Below are 13,562 nucleotides of genomic sequence, written 5' to 3' on the forward strand. Positions count from 1 at the left end.
TCTTCTGGATCACTGCCCTTTGATATTTCGCGCACTCCATTTGCCACAAACAAGCCGCAGGGCCGCAGTTCATGCTGACTCTAGCAGAAGCAGAGAGAGCTCCATTTATCTTACACTGCCTGCTGAATTCCTACTCATTAACTGGGGGTTCACTGCCTCTTTTTAACCCCCCAATGGCTGTTATCATCCCTTCAGAGTAACTGGGTGGTAGGAAGAGGGATCCTCTCTGACATCTGTTTGCAGAGCAACCGGATGGTGAGGGGTGTGGGGCCAAAGCTTCTTTCTCTTGAAGGAAAGTGATATCGCTCCCACCTTCACCCAGCACCTTTTAACTTTTGAAATACAGGAAGGGGAGAGGGAGGAGATTTCCAAGTGATGGCCATTTAATCATTTGTTACAAATCATCTCATTATCAATTTCCTCTCTGCATTGAAGAAAACCATATTTATTTAACCTTGACCAAAATGGCATTGGAGAAAGAATCCTTAGTCTGCTAAATGTGAAGCAGCTCTGGCCCAGGGCAGGTCAGGAACATGAGAGTAGGTCTAAAATAAAAATAGTCATGTATAAGCCTCAGGTTGCTTGTAGGTAAATTGTTTCACTTCTCTGAACATTAGTTTCTTCATCTAGAAAGTGGGGATAATGCCCCAACCTAGCCACTGTGAAGATCAGATGAATGTGCATTCACTTTGAATCTGTGAAGCATTTTTCAGACATAGGGTTTGGCATCATTTCCTGCCTTAATTATCAGAAGAAGGAGACAGCCATGTTTGCTATCTCTGTGGCATAGGTCTACTTCTGTAGCAAGTGGTATAGGAAAGGAAATACGAAAGAAGTAGAAAAAGTGGTCTTGTCCCTTAAGCGATTTAAGTTTTTCAGGGAGATCATACATACCCAGGTGTAGGTGTATTTGTGAGGTCACAGGCCAGCAAAGATGTAACAGAACATGCCATGAACTCCACTCCTTTCGGGTTCACGTAGGCTTTTGGCTCTTTTTCTCTATGCCTAGAATCAACTGACAAAATACTTTCACACAAAGTGGGTGCAAATGACCTCATTTTCCAGATTGAGAGATTAAGGCAAAAAGAAGACTTCAATAAATCATCCAAGATACAAAATAAACGTATATCAGCACCCAGAATGGAATTCTGGTTCCCACTGTTCTGCATTTCTCAGGATTTCCTCAGCTGAATACTGAGCGTGATCAAAATTAAACAGGAATTCTTTCCCTTTGTTATCTAAAGCCAATTCCACTGAGAAAAATCTGATTTAGGAGAAAGCCTGTAGAGGTGGATGTTACCTTATGTTCCCAATCTCTTCCCAGATTGGCCTCTGCACTGGGGAGCACACTGTCAGATCACTTAGAGCACAACTGATTTGACTGTGTTCAAAAACATAATTACTATTTATTCTCTAAGGATAATGAGTAATATTTAATTTCTGAACAGCTAACTTTGTCTGTTTCATATTTTTTATTTTTAAAAATTGACCTTTCATCATTTTATATACTTTGGGTAGAAGGTGGTGAATTCCTGGTTTGTAGTTCTGTGATTATCATAGCATATGAAAATAGTACATACCTTGGTTCCCGGTGGAGGTAAAGAGAGAAAGAAATGTGATATAAACCCAAATACCATAGTCTGGAGTCTCAGAACAGGCTTGGTAGAGTCCATGCAGGAAGGATAACTATACTACCAGCCTGGTTGCCTTATGGAAATTTGCTTCCTTCTCTGGAAATAGAGCCCCAGCCTCCATGGCCTCTTTGTGTCTCTCTGACATCCTTCTACCTCCTCAGAGAGCTAGGACCAGGGAGTGGTGTGGGATAGGATGGTCTTCCTAGCCTGGCCTCTTGACACCGGAACCTAAGATTTTCTCCTGGATCCTTACCCTTACAAATCAATTGAGAGAGACAGTCCAAGTGTGAAGCAGTCATATGTTCCCCACTGCCCTCTCCCTCAACACAAATAGTCTCTAGGCAAAGGAGCCACTTAGTGAAACTTTATCCTGCTCCAGGCTCACATTTTGAATGTGGCCCTGTTCCCGGGCAGCCTGCCAGGCAGCACCTTGGTGGTGCCCACACAGCACGCCCTGAGAGTGCTGGTCTGACACAGGCAGAGGCCACTCCAGCTGAGCACTGCAGCTGGCCTGCCCCTGGCCCTTCCACCAGCATACCTTCTGCCCAGGGCACCCCAGGTGCAGAGGGAGTACTAGGGCTTGCACATGTCTGTAGACATCTTCCAGAATGCCTTCCCCCCAAGCCTTCTCTTTTAGCAGCCAGATGACAAGAAAAGGACACTTCCTTGGGTTAAGGGGATTCAGGGGTTAAGCTGGTCTTCTGGCAGGAGTGATCGAAGTATCTGAGCTGTGTGTGCTTTTCCATCTCTTGTGTCCATCTTCAAGATGTTGTAAGCTGAAAAGAGCTGGAATTGCTTGTGTGGGTCAGAAAGCAGCATCCTTACCTGGAAAGTTGAAAAGGAAAGAAGTTCTGATACCAGTGCCTGGGATGTGGCCACTTGCCCTGTCATCTGTGGTACACATGGAGCATCCTCACTGGCACCGTGGCCATTCAAGCACTGGTCTCTGGTAGGCAGGCCCACGAGGAGAGATTATGGCATGGTGCCTCTTCCCTTAGTTAGCAGCCGCTCACAACCCACTTCATCACACTGATTCAGGAGCATTTTGGTTTGATGCAATTTGGTTCAATAGTGACAGCATTTTCTGGGAAGGAGAAGGAGTTGTTTTGATCTGATCTATTAATCTGATTGTATTTATAAAAGCACTTGGGCTTGCCTCTTCCTAGGAAACAGTGATTCACAGTTCTGTCAGGCAGAGAGACCAGGCTGGCATTTTGTTGGACTGAACCTAAGCTTCTGCCTGCCTGCAGGCTGTTGTCAGAATATGTCTGAGAGGCACTGTTCCCACCTGGTCCTAGCTGACCCAGAGCCCTGTCCCTGGTAGATTCAGGGGAGCAACAAAGGAAAGGAAAACTGTAAAGACTTTGAGACTTACTGCCACGAGAATTCAGAGAATTCTGTGCGGCTTCCTGACTCTTTTGTGTGGACTGTTTGCATGGGGGGCACGGGGGACAGGGCTGCAGGGGGAATAATAGATTCTTTTATTCCTATTTGGAAATCTCTGGGTTTACTATAATGATTTTTAAAAATATGAACAGCAGAGCACTAACACCATTGCAAGGAACCTAGGGTTAAACATCCCTGAGAGGATTGCTATTAAAATCAATATGCAAATGCAGCTGTATTTAGATAGGTATGGCCCCCTTTGAAGAAAAGCAGATATATGAAAATGGGATTTTAAAAAAACTAGATACATTGGGAGAAATTATTCCCATTACAAAAGGATTATTTGCTTTACCAAAGGATTCACTGCAGGGTTCCTTCTAAATAGCTCCCTTAAGGCATTTAAAACAGGATCTGATTTACGCAGTTTTTCAAGAATGCTTTTGTGTAAAGAAAGGCACACCTGTGATGGATACAGAAGTAGTTTTGCAAGGTTTTTTTTTTTTTTTTTTCCCCACCCTATCTTACTATCTTTATAGAGAAATTTCTTTCAACATTGAAAATGTGATTACACAGATCTTTTAAACAGCTACTTATGTTTGTACTTCTGAATCTTAATAAGATTCCAGTCTTTTTTATGCTGATTTTTCAGTCTCAAGGTTGAGGTACGGGTGTGTGTTCTTATATCTGAGATATTCTGGAGCTGAGTGAGGGAGGGTGGTCTAGTCCTTTTCTTTAGTTTCATAAGTATTTAACCAATCAAAGCAAATTGCTTTCTTAGGAGAGGAAGAAGGGCCCATAAAAGTTGAAATTGGGTTTAAATTTACATAAAGCTTCTTAGTATAACTAAAAAAATAAAAAAAACACTTTAATATCACATTCTTTTATAAAACATTTTCCTTTTTTGCCAGCTTAGGGTTGTTGTTACATAAACGAGAAACTGAGCACAGAAAAGAGATTTCTGCAAGGTCACCTAGTGCCTTTAGCTGAGCAGAGAATTTTCAGCCTACCAGTATGATTTTCATTCTAAGCTTTGAAGGTCTCACCCCTCCCCCCAAATCCTACACCATAAGATGTGATCTGCTCGTCCATAGGGTAAGGCTCACCTCCTCCTGCCCTCCTTCAGTGTCATGGCTGGGTAAAAAAACACCTCCTGCTGCAGAAATCAGCTCTCTCCTCAGAAGCTTCTCTTCAGGTTTGACCCCATGGAGGAGAGATGTGGCTTTTCATTATGTCCTGGCCCCAGGAACACCTGACAGGCTGCTGCCCTGTGGGCACTTGTGGGTCAATTTAACTTGTTTCATTTAAAGGGCATTGGCTCTATATCGCTTCTCAGCCTTTTGGCTAAGATCAAGTATAGTATCTGTTCCTATCAGTTTAATATCTGATATGTCCTCTATCCGAGGACAATATATTAAATGGATTTTTGGAATTAGGAGATGGAATAGAAGCTTGCTCCATCCACCCCACTCGTCGATCTGGTATTGCGATACTTCCAGGAACTGTGCACCTGCTTTGGGGGAAATTTTAAAAATAAAAACTAAATTTAAAAAGAGCATGGGCTCTGAAGCCAGACTACTATCTAAGCCTGAATCCCAGCTCCATGGTTTCCTAGCTTTGCAGCCTTGGGCAAGTTACTTCACTTTTTTGTGCCTCCATGTCTTCATCTGTAAGGTAGCCATCTTTTAGGGTATTTGCAAGGATTAAATGAGATGAAAAGTACTTAAACAATTCTAGCACATAGTAACATCTCAGTAGCGTTAGCTCTTCTTATTGGATCAGAATAGTACAGACTAGTAGTACTCTTCTGTATTTAGTTCTTTACATTGAAATATTTTTTAACTCTTATAGTTATCCAAACTTATGGTGGATTTTTAGGATTTCATGGGGACTTTTTATTTTGGGAAGAAAGAGACGAGAGTAACCTACCTTTCTTCTCCCATTTCAGCCTTTCCCTAAAGTAGGATTCTAGAAAAGAATGACTTTCCTCCCTGTAGCATATTCTTAAACACATTCACACACGCACACAACGACTTGCTTTCCTAAAAACCCTGAGGCCCTGCAATCTGGCTAGAAAAGAAAGAAAACCATTCCAAGATATTTAATTGTACAGGGAGCTTACAGGATTGATCGAGAGCTTAGCTTTTTACAATAGTCCAGTGAATAAGAAATGCTCCTGACAAACGATCAATGATAGGATAATCACTCTTTATCCCCCTCCTCATTCTTACCTTCTTTCTTTCAGGAGAACAGGGTTCAGAAGTCAAAAATCTTTATAGACGCCGCTTTTAAATTAAGCAGAAAATAGACATTGACATATTTGTTAATCTCCCCTAAATCATTACTAGGGCTGGCTGCTTTGCTGTACAAGGAGAGAGGGGCCCTCCATGTGCTACACAAGGGTCTAACTAGCTTAAAAGCAGCCTTTTATTTTTAGAAAATAAAATGTAGCAAACCTTTTCTCCCCCCCACCCCCACTTAAGGCACACAAGTCCTTGACTTTCTCATGTGCATTTTAAAGTACATACATCCTCTACTTCTGTCTTTTCCTTGCTTTGATGCTTTTTTGAGGTAGGTCTTGAACTGCAATCAGAGGCATTACTAAAGGAATCAAACAAGGCAACCTTTGGGGGAATGTTCTGTGATCTTCCTAGTCTCAGGAGGGCCAGAGCATTGCAGGTGTTTATTTCATTATTCTTTTAAAGCTCTGGAATAGCTTGACTGGGTAGACAAGACCTTTGTTAGTTCAGGAGCCAGCCTTCTCTGTCCCTCCAGCTTGGTAAAGCCAAGGCCTTGTTTCCAGAATGCTGTGCTCCAAGCCTGGAAGTCCTCTGCCTCTGTACGCAGTGCTGAGCTGTGTGCTCTTAACACTTTTCTAACACAGTGAAACAAACTCTTCAGCTAATTGCAATTCTGTTGCCATTGGTATCATTTCATGTGGAAGAACACAAGCTTTGAAGGTAGCCAGACCCAAGTGTAAATCCTGACTTTGCTACTTAAGAGCTAGATACCACTGGACAAATACCTTTACATTTCAGAGCTTTGGTTTTCTCATTTGTAAAATAGATGCCCTGTCTATAAGGTTGGGTTGTTTTAAGGATTAGAGATGATGTATATGAAGCAACTTGGAAAGCACTCAGCGACATTAAGGCCTGCCGCTTGGCAGCAGTGTTAACAGCTGACCAGACCTACGTCTGAATTGTGCATGGTGAGTTATGAGCTATGTGATCCTGAAAGCATTAAGTGTGGTGCCTGGCACATAGTAACTGTGCAGTAAATGTATGTATATGGTACAGACATGCACATATATGTACATGTACAGATATACACATATAAAAGCACAGTGTTGGTTGTTTAGCCAGATGGAGGATATTCTGAGGGTCTAGAACTTCTCATTCATTCCATATCCACAGTCCTACCATCCTTTACCCCACCCACACCTCCCCAGCAGGGCTGTGATTTTACCTGCTGTTATGTTAGTTCTTGATCTCACAATAACACAAGGAGCTACCCTTAAATCTTAGGGCTGCCAGAAGGTTTCAGGAACCCTGGCGTTGGAGCATAAGTGGCCCCAGTACCCAGGAGAGGGAAGTAGATGCTGAGGGTGCTCGGGACTGTGACTATTTGCCATCCAGTACAGAAGTATTGTACAACTGTAGTCCCCCTGTACAACCAGTCTCCTGCCTTGAATCACTGTGCCTGAACTATCTCTATAGCACAAGAGTAAATGACTTGCTCCCCCAAGCTAGACTTATGTTTGATTAAGGAGTAACGTATACAGTCAAGTGACTCACAGAGGATGCCAAGCACTTGCCCTTAATGAGAAGTGTGCATAATTTATAAGTCATGGGCAGGTTTAGACTGAAGAGTAGAAAACAGGGAAGGTGGCGTTCGAAATAGAAAGGCTTAGTGCCTTTCAGTTCCCATGTCCCAGAAGCCATCTACATGAACTTTTAAACACTCCCCAACAGTATCAAAAGGACAAGTTCTTGGATCACTGTAATGAACAAGTCTAGAGTCAGCACTTTCTTAGATGATGTAGAGACCACTGCTTACTCGTAGAGTGAAGTAAACATTTCTATTTCACCCTGGCAACCAAGGAACCAGGTCTGGGCTCATATAAAAACTTTACTTTGGGTGTTCTAAAATTGTGCAACCAAATCCACATAACACTGTGTTCATATCAACGTGAATGTGGGTGAGTAGAATGTAAAGAAAGTTGGAGGATGGATATTTAGTAATGCTGTGGACGCCTTGGGGTATAAAGAAATGGTTCAACAAACATGCCTGATTCAGGAGGTAATCTCATAAACAGATGTTTGAAATGTAACATGGTAAATTTTATGATCAATGTTTACGAAAAATATTACGATAAAGTTTTTAAAAAAAATCTTAGGCCTGCCCAGGAAACCGTTTTAGATCTGCAGAGCAGAAATTATTGAAGAAATTGTCTTGGTCTCAGCTATGGAATGGAACTTCATCTTTATCAGCCAGGAGCCTGCCATCTTCGTTTAGCCTTTTCTGAAATTAAAGAGATTCTGCTACTGATGCACTTACTTGTCCTCTGCCCCAAGTAAACAAGAAGAGACAAGGTAACATAGTGCCCCAAATCTTGGGGGCCACACTGCTGCACCTGAGACCTGGCTCTGCCCCTTCCTAGTTTTGAGACCTTGGTGAGTTATATAAACTCTCAGTGCCTCAGTTTGCTCACCTATAAGATGAGGATAGTAAGAATACCAACTTTAAGGTGGTTGTAAGGGTTAAGTGAGTTAATAGATACAAAGCACTTAGAATAGTGCCCAATGCCCTGTAAATAGTAACTTTGATTTCTGATTTTAGGCATTGGGGAGCCAAGAAAAACATTTTTTTTAGCTTGGCTTATATTTTAATTTTCCATTTGATAAATTTTACAGAACAGTTACTAGAATAGTACAAAGGACTTCTGATACCTTTTTCTCAGATTCTCCTTGTTAACATCTTGTCCCATTTGCTTTATCATTTCTGTGTGCTCATGTACATGTACTTGCTTGCCCACCCTCTACACACACACACACACACATACACTTTCTGTGAACCATTTGACAGTAAGCTGTAGATATCATGCTCCTTTATCCATAAATATTTACTGTGTGTTTCTAAGAACACAGACTTTCTCTTATATAACCCAAGACATTTATCTACATCAGGAACTATAACATTGATACAGTACTACTATCTGATTCATGATTCATATCAAGAGTTTACCAATTGTCCCAATAATGTCTTATACAGACTTTGTTGTTGTTTAGATCAGAGATCTAACCCTAGGCCACACACTGATATCTGTTTTCAAGCATTTAGTCTGTTTTATTGTATGTATGTATATGTGTATGTATGTATTTGAGAGAGAGAGAGAGAGTGGGTGTGAGTGGGGGGGAATGGCAGAAAGAGAGAGAGAGAGAGAGAGAGAGAGAGAGAGAGAGAGAGAGAGAATCCCGAGCAGGCTCCATGCCCAGCACAGAGCCTGAGGTGAGGCTCTGTCTCACAACCCTGAGATCATGACCTGAGCTAAAATCAAGAGCTGGATGCCCAACCAACTGAGCTACCCAGGCGCTCATAGTCTGTTTTAATCTTGAATAGTTCTTTGGTTTTACCTTTCATCATCTTGAATTTTTTGAAGACTATAGGCTTGGGGTGGGGGTGGGAGGGGTTGTTTTGTTTTTTAAGTAATCTCCACACCTAACTGGAAAGGCTCAAACTCACAAACCCTGAGATCAAGAGTCACCTCCACTGATCAAGCCAGCCAGGCCCCCCAGGCCACTTTTTTATAGCATGTTCCTCAATCTGGGTTTGTCTTACCTTTCCCTACGGTTAAATTCAGATAATACATTTTTGGCAGGAATATTGCAGAAGTGTTATTTATGATCTTCTCAGAACATCTTCTTAGGAGGCATGTGTCATTTTGTCCAATTCTTGGTGATGGTAATTTTGACTACTTGTTTAAGGTTTTCACTAATAGTAATTTGTGGAGAGATACTTTGAGGCTATGTAAATATCCTGTTCCTTATCAAACCCTCACCCACTAGTTTTAGTATCCATTGATAATTCTTGGCAGAATCGATTGTTGTGATGGCAGCAAGATGGTGATTTTTCTAATTCCATCATTCCTTCTGTGTCCATTAATTATTATTCTGTTGGAGGAGAGGAGAACTTTCCCTTCTCTTCCCCCCCACCCCCAATCTAATTATTTATATCAGGATGCACTCACAGACTTTGATTTCATTCTATAAATATTCTGGTAACTAACATCATCATGTTGTTTATGATAAATTTGGTGCTCAGACTGCCCCAGATTTGGCCAGTGGGAACACCTTCAAACTGGCTCCTATGCCCTTTTAACAAGTCTCCATCATTTCTTGAGTGCTTCCTTGATTTTTGTGACAGCATGTTCCAGGCTCATCTTACGTTTTTCCTGCCCCATCCCTAGAATCAACCATTCCTCCAAGGAGTCTTGGTTCCTCTTACTAGAGAAGAAAAATGTTTGCTTCCCTGTCAAAATTACCGTCATCAATGTTACTACTGAGACAGTCTCATCTCAGAAGAAACCAGTTGGCTCTCCTCCCATGGACTGTCTAGGCAGATCCACCCTAGAATGGATGGGCCTTCGTCTCATCCCACAGTCCTGCTCTCTGCCTGGTGCAGAAAGAAGGCTGCTGAAGTGTTAGGGCCCGATTGTGATAGGTCAGTGATTCCCCTCTGTGTGAGAGCCCAAGAAGAGATAGACTTCAGCTCTCTTCCTCATGGTTTTCAAGTAGTGATGGGCTTTAAAAAAAAAAAAAAAAAAAAAAGAGGTGGAGGTGGGCATCTAAAAATCTCATAAAAATGAAACTAGGTACTATAGCTACATCCCTGTTCTATTAACATGTGTTTATGTATAGTACTTATGGCTCACTCAGCAGCCCAAGGCTGTTTATGGCATATGATTCATAGTGGCATAAAAAGCAAGGCCTGTTCCCAGACAGACATGCTTGAAATAGAACTTTCTCTTCTGCAACCCATCACATGTGGTCATGTATTTATTTGTCAGCTTTGGTGACAAAGCACTTCAGGTTGTCCCCAACACCAGGGGCTGTTACCTATTGCTCCTTCAGGTAGACTTACTTCTCTTTACTAGGCAGGCAGCTAAATTTTCAGTATTGATTGCAAGGCCCATTCTGAGAGTAATTAGGAAGAAAAGCACAACATAGTAGTACCTCTTCTGGGACACCATTGATTGGAGGGGGGCGGGGGTATCCTCCCTGTCATAAGGAATTCCAGATTCCTTATAGGAATCTGTCGATTGAGGATCCTGTGTGCTTATGAGCTCAGTGATCCAAATGGGATTTGTGGAGTACATTTCTCTTTTTTCCCTGTTCCTTCACTTTTAGCCCAAGAACTTGAATGTCTTTGTCACTCTGGTCAGGGGTTGGTTCTGGCAGTAGCAGCCCAGCAGCAGACTAGGAAACGAGCTAATCTAATCTACTGAGCTAGCATAAGACACACGGATCTGGCTCTAATTAGGGTGGATTCTACTAATTTCAGGTTAAAAGTTTTCAAACCTGAGACTAGAAGCTATGGAGTAACAGCAGCTTGCAATTTTAGGAATCCTTCGGCGGGTGACTTGTATGGACCTGGGAGAAGAGGCTGCTGATCTGGGCCTGAAGGCATAGGGGTTGCTCCCCTACCGTGTCCCACACTGAGAATAGTCCAGCTGCTCTAATGCTGGTCAGCCAGGCATGGGCATGGTGTCTTGCATGGGGAAGGAGGGGCCTGGCTGTCAGTGAGACGATGAGAGACACAGGCCCCCAGGTGGTTGTTTGCACCTGCTCAGGGAAAGACTTGGGGAGAGGGACTCCCATGGTTGCTTTTATAGTTACGACCTCCACAGGGAAAGGAGGACATGTGGGCTCCCCATGGCAAGATAAGGACTGGTCTGGCATCTCAGAGTCCTGTTAGTCAGCAAAGAGGTGGTGAAGACAATGGAGAGCCAGGGCACAGAGGGAGGGGGGCGTTTTTGAGCTTCCCATGACTGTGGCTGCTTTTGTGCAGAGAGATTCCTGGTCACCACAGAGTGTGACGGGCAGGTTTATTTAATTGCAGGCACCCCAGAGCTAAGCGCAGCTGAGCGGAAGGAGCTGGAGAACAAGTTGAAGGAGCGGGAGGAATTCCTAATTCCCATTTACCATCAGGTAGCCGTGCAGTTTGCTGACTTGCACGACACACCAGGACGGATGCAGGAGAAGGGTGTTATTAACGTAAGTACAGTGGTTGCCACTTCTGACTTGTCAAAGACCTGTGAGCAAGCAAGTGTATGTCTCATGCTCACCGGCTCACAAGTGGGGATGGATTAAAACAGCTTGTGCAGATCAAATCGTTTTCAGTTTTTTTGGAGAGACTTTTTCCTTTTTTTGTATATCCATTATCATCCCCAAAACAATTTTATGATTTACCTTCCCGTGGACACCTTGGGAGGCAAACTCCATTTTGCTGGTGGGAAACTGAGTCTCATGTGCTTCCACTGGGGGCAGCTGCCCAGGTGGCCCTCAGGCTGTGGATTACACCAGTGTCAGGGTTCCAGCAGCAGCAAATTCACATGTGATCTGTGTACACGTTGTTTGAGCCATTCTGCTGCAAACCAATTCCACACTGTCCTGTTTATCTGGAAAGTCATAGCCTCCTCCCTAGAACATCTCAGCCATGTGTGGGGTTAGCATTAACAAGGCCCATTGCTGTGCACAGTGCTCGGGAGAGGGCACTGCAACTCTAAACTGGGGAGATAGCTGCAGGTGCTGAAAGTCACGGCCTGCTCTTAAGTCTCTGAAGGGCTTCCTAGAGGATAAGTTTTTGTGCCTGTGGAGTTCCCTGTGGACTGGGCACTGAGCAGGGATTAGGGCTGAGGTGACTAAGCTTATTCTTGTCTGTATGTAGGACATCCTGGATTGGAAAACATCCCGTACCTTCTTCTACTGGCGGCTGAGGCGTCTCCTGCTGGAGGACCTGGTCAAAAAGAAAATCCACAATGCCAACCCAGAGCTCACTGATGGTCAGATCCAGGCCATGTTAAGGCGCTGGTTTGTAGAAGTGGAAGGAACCGTGAAGGTAGGTGGGTGCCCTAGGAGGAGCCTTGGTGCTGTGCTCCTCACCCCCACCTGAGGATCCCCAGGCCTCTGAAGGCAGAAATGGAAGGGAAACATAGAGACCTAAGCCCTGTTTCCTCCCCACACCGTAACATGTCATGATGGGTTGTTAGAAGAGGTCATCGGACATTTTTTGTTGCTCACTGTATCATTCAGCAAACCTTTTTGCGTACTTTACTATATACCAGACACTGCATTAGGCCCTGAAAGAAAGAGGCAGATACTGTTCCCATCCACACAGAGCTTACCATCTCAAGGGGGAGATGGATTAGCTGAGAGGTCATGTACAACAATGTGGCCGATATTAACCACAGCAGACCCAGCACATCATGGAGCACCGAGAAGGACACCTGAGCCACTCTGGGAAGGAGGAGGAGAGTCTAGAACTTATAGAAGTGGTGTCTCAGCCATCCTGAAAACAAAGTAGGCATGAGCCAGAAGAAAAGGGTGGGGTTAGGGTGGGGACATCAGGGGATCAGGGGAAGGTAGGAGTGGCACGTTTCAAGGGCTGATAGCAAGAGTTATCACACATCTGAGGCACCGTAGATATCTGGATGGCTCAGATCAGGATCTGCAGGGTCGTGGAAGCTGTGTTAAGGGTCTGGACTGAGGTCTATGGGAAGCCACTGAGGTAGTTAACGCAGTAGAGTGACATACTCTGATTTGTATTATAGGAAGACCACTCAGGAGGCTGTGTGGAAGGTAGAATTGAAAGGGGTCAGGAGCAAGAAGCCTAATCGAAGGTGATGGTTATTTAGGCAGGAGATGCTAGGGCTTTAGCTAAAGATCTTCTGGTTTCACATCTGAGCTGGAAGGAAATGTCCACTCTGACTGCAAGGAACCATGAATCCCTCATCTTCTTGGGTTGATCTGGTGGAGAGGACACATGCCTTGGACCAGTGACCCCGCTGGGGGGAGGGGTCTGAGACCAGGGTGACCAGGCACTAGTATTTGCCCCTGGAATTATGGGCTGCACAGGACAGTCTGTGGGAGGATGGGAAGAAAGAGTTGGAACTTTTATTTCTCCATGTCCTTTTACTAAGAAAAATAAACTACCTGTTCTTAGTAGTTATTATATGGATTAAAAGTAAATCATACGCATCATATATAAATTTTATCAGAATATTGGTAGTGTATGCTGAGAATGTCTTTTCCTGATAGCTGTTTTGATCAAAATATTTGGTGCCTATTAGGTTAGAGTACTGAGGGAGGGCAGGCCCGTCAGCCTCTTCCCGCAAAGTGTTGGCTGATGTCCCTGCTGACTGTTCTCAGGAAGGAACTCCAAGATTTGTCGTCATTGTTAAACCCCGTGAATCTGGGTGCTACTAAGATTCACCTCTGTGTTAAGCCTACCCATTTCTTTACGACTGAAAAGCTTCTTTAGATAAAT

The 13,562-nt window shown here is 43.6% G+C and overlaps 1 protein-coding gene and 1 non-coding gene across 9 annotated transcripts in view; both read left to right on the forward strand.

Annotated features, from left to right (window-relative positions):
- ACACA (acetyl-CoA carboxylase alpha) overlaps positions 1-13,562 on the forward strand; it is a 277,010-nt gene that overhangs the window by 253,746 nt on the left and 9,702 nt on the right. For all 8 annotated transcript variants that reach the window (XM_042917229.1, XM_042917232.1, XM_042917230.1 and 5 more), the window contains 2 exons: positions 11,136-11,290; positions 11,964-12,134. In XM_042917229.1, coding sequence (XP_042773163.1) covers positions 11,136-11,290; positions 11,964-12,134 — 326 coding nt within the window. The remainder of the gene's footprint in view (positions 1-11,135; positions 11,291-11,963; positions 12,135-13,562) is intronic.
- Positions 4,342-4,532, forward strand: LOC122207504. Its single transcript, XR_006196915.1, has one exon. It is a non-coding gene; the product is annotated as a U2 spliceosomal RNA (small nuclear RNA).

The sequence above is a fragment of the Panthera leo genome, chromosome E1 (assembly GCF_018350215.1).
Source record: "Panthera leo isolate Ple1 chromosome E1, P.leo_Ple1_pat1.1, whole genome shotgun sequence".
NCBI classification, from domain to species: domain Eukaryota; kingdom Metazoa; phylum Chordata; class Mammalia; order Carnivora; family Felidae; genus Panthera; species Panthera leo.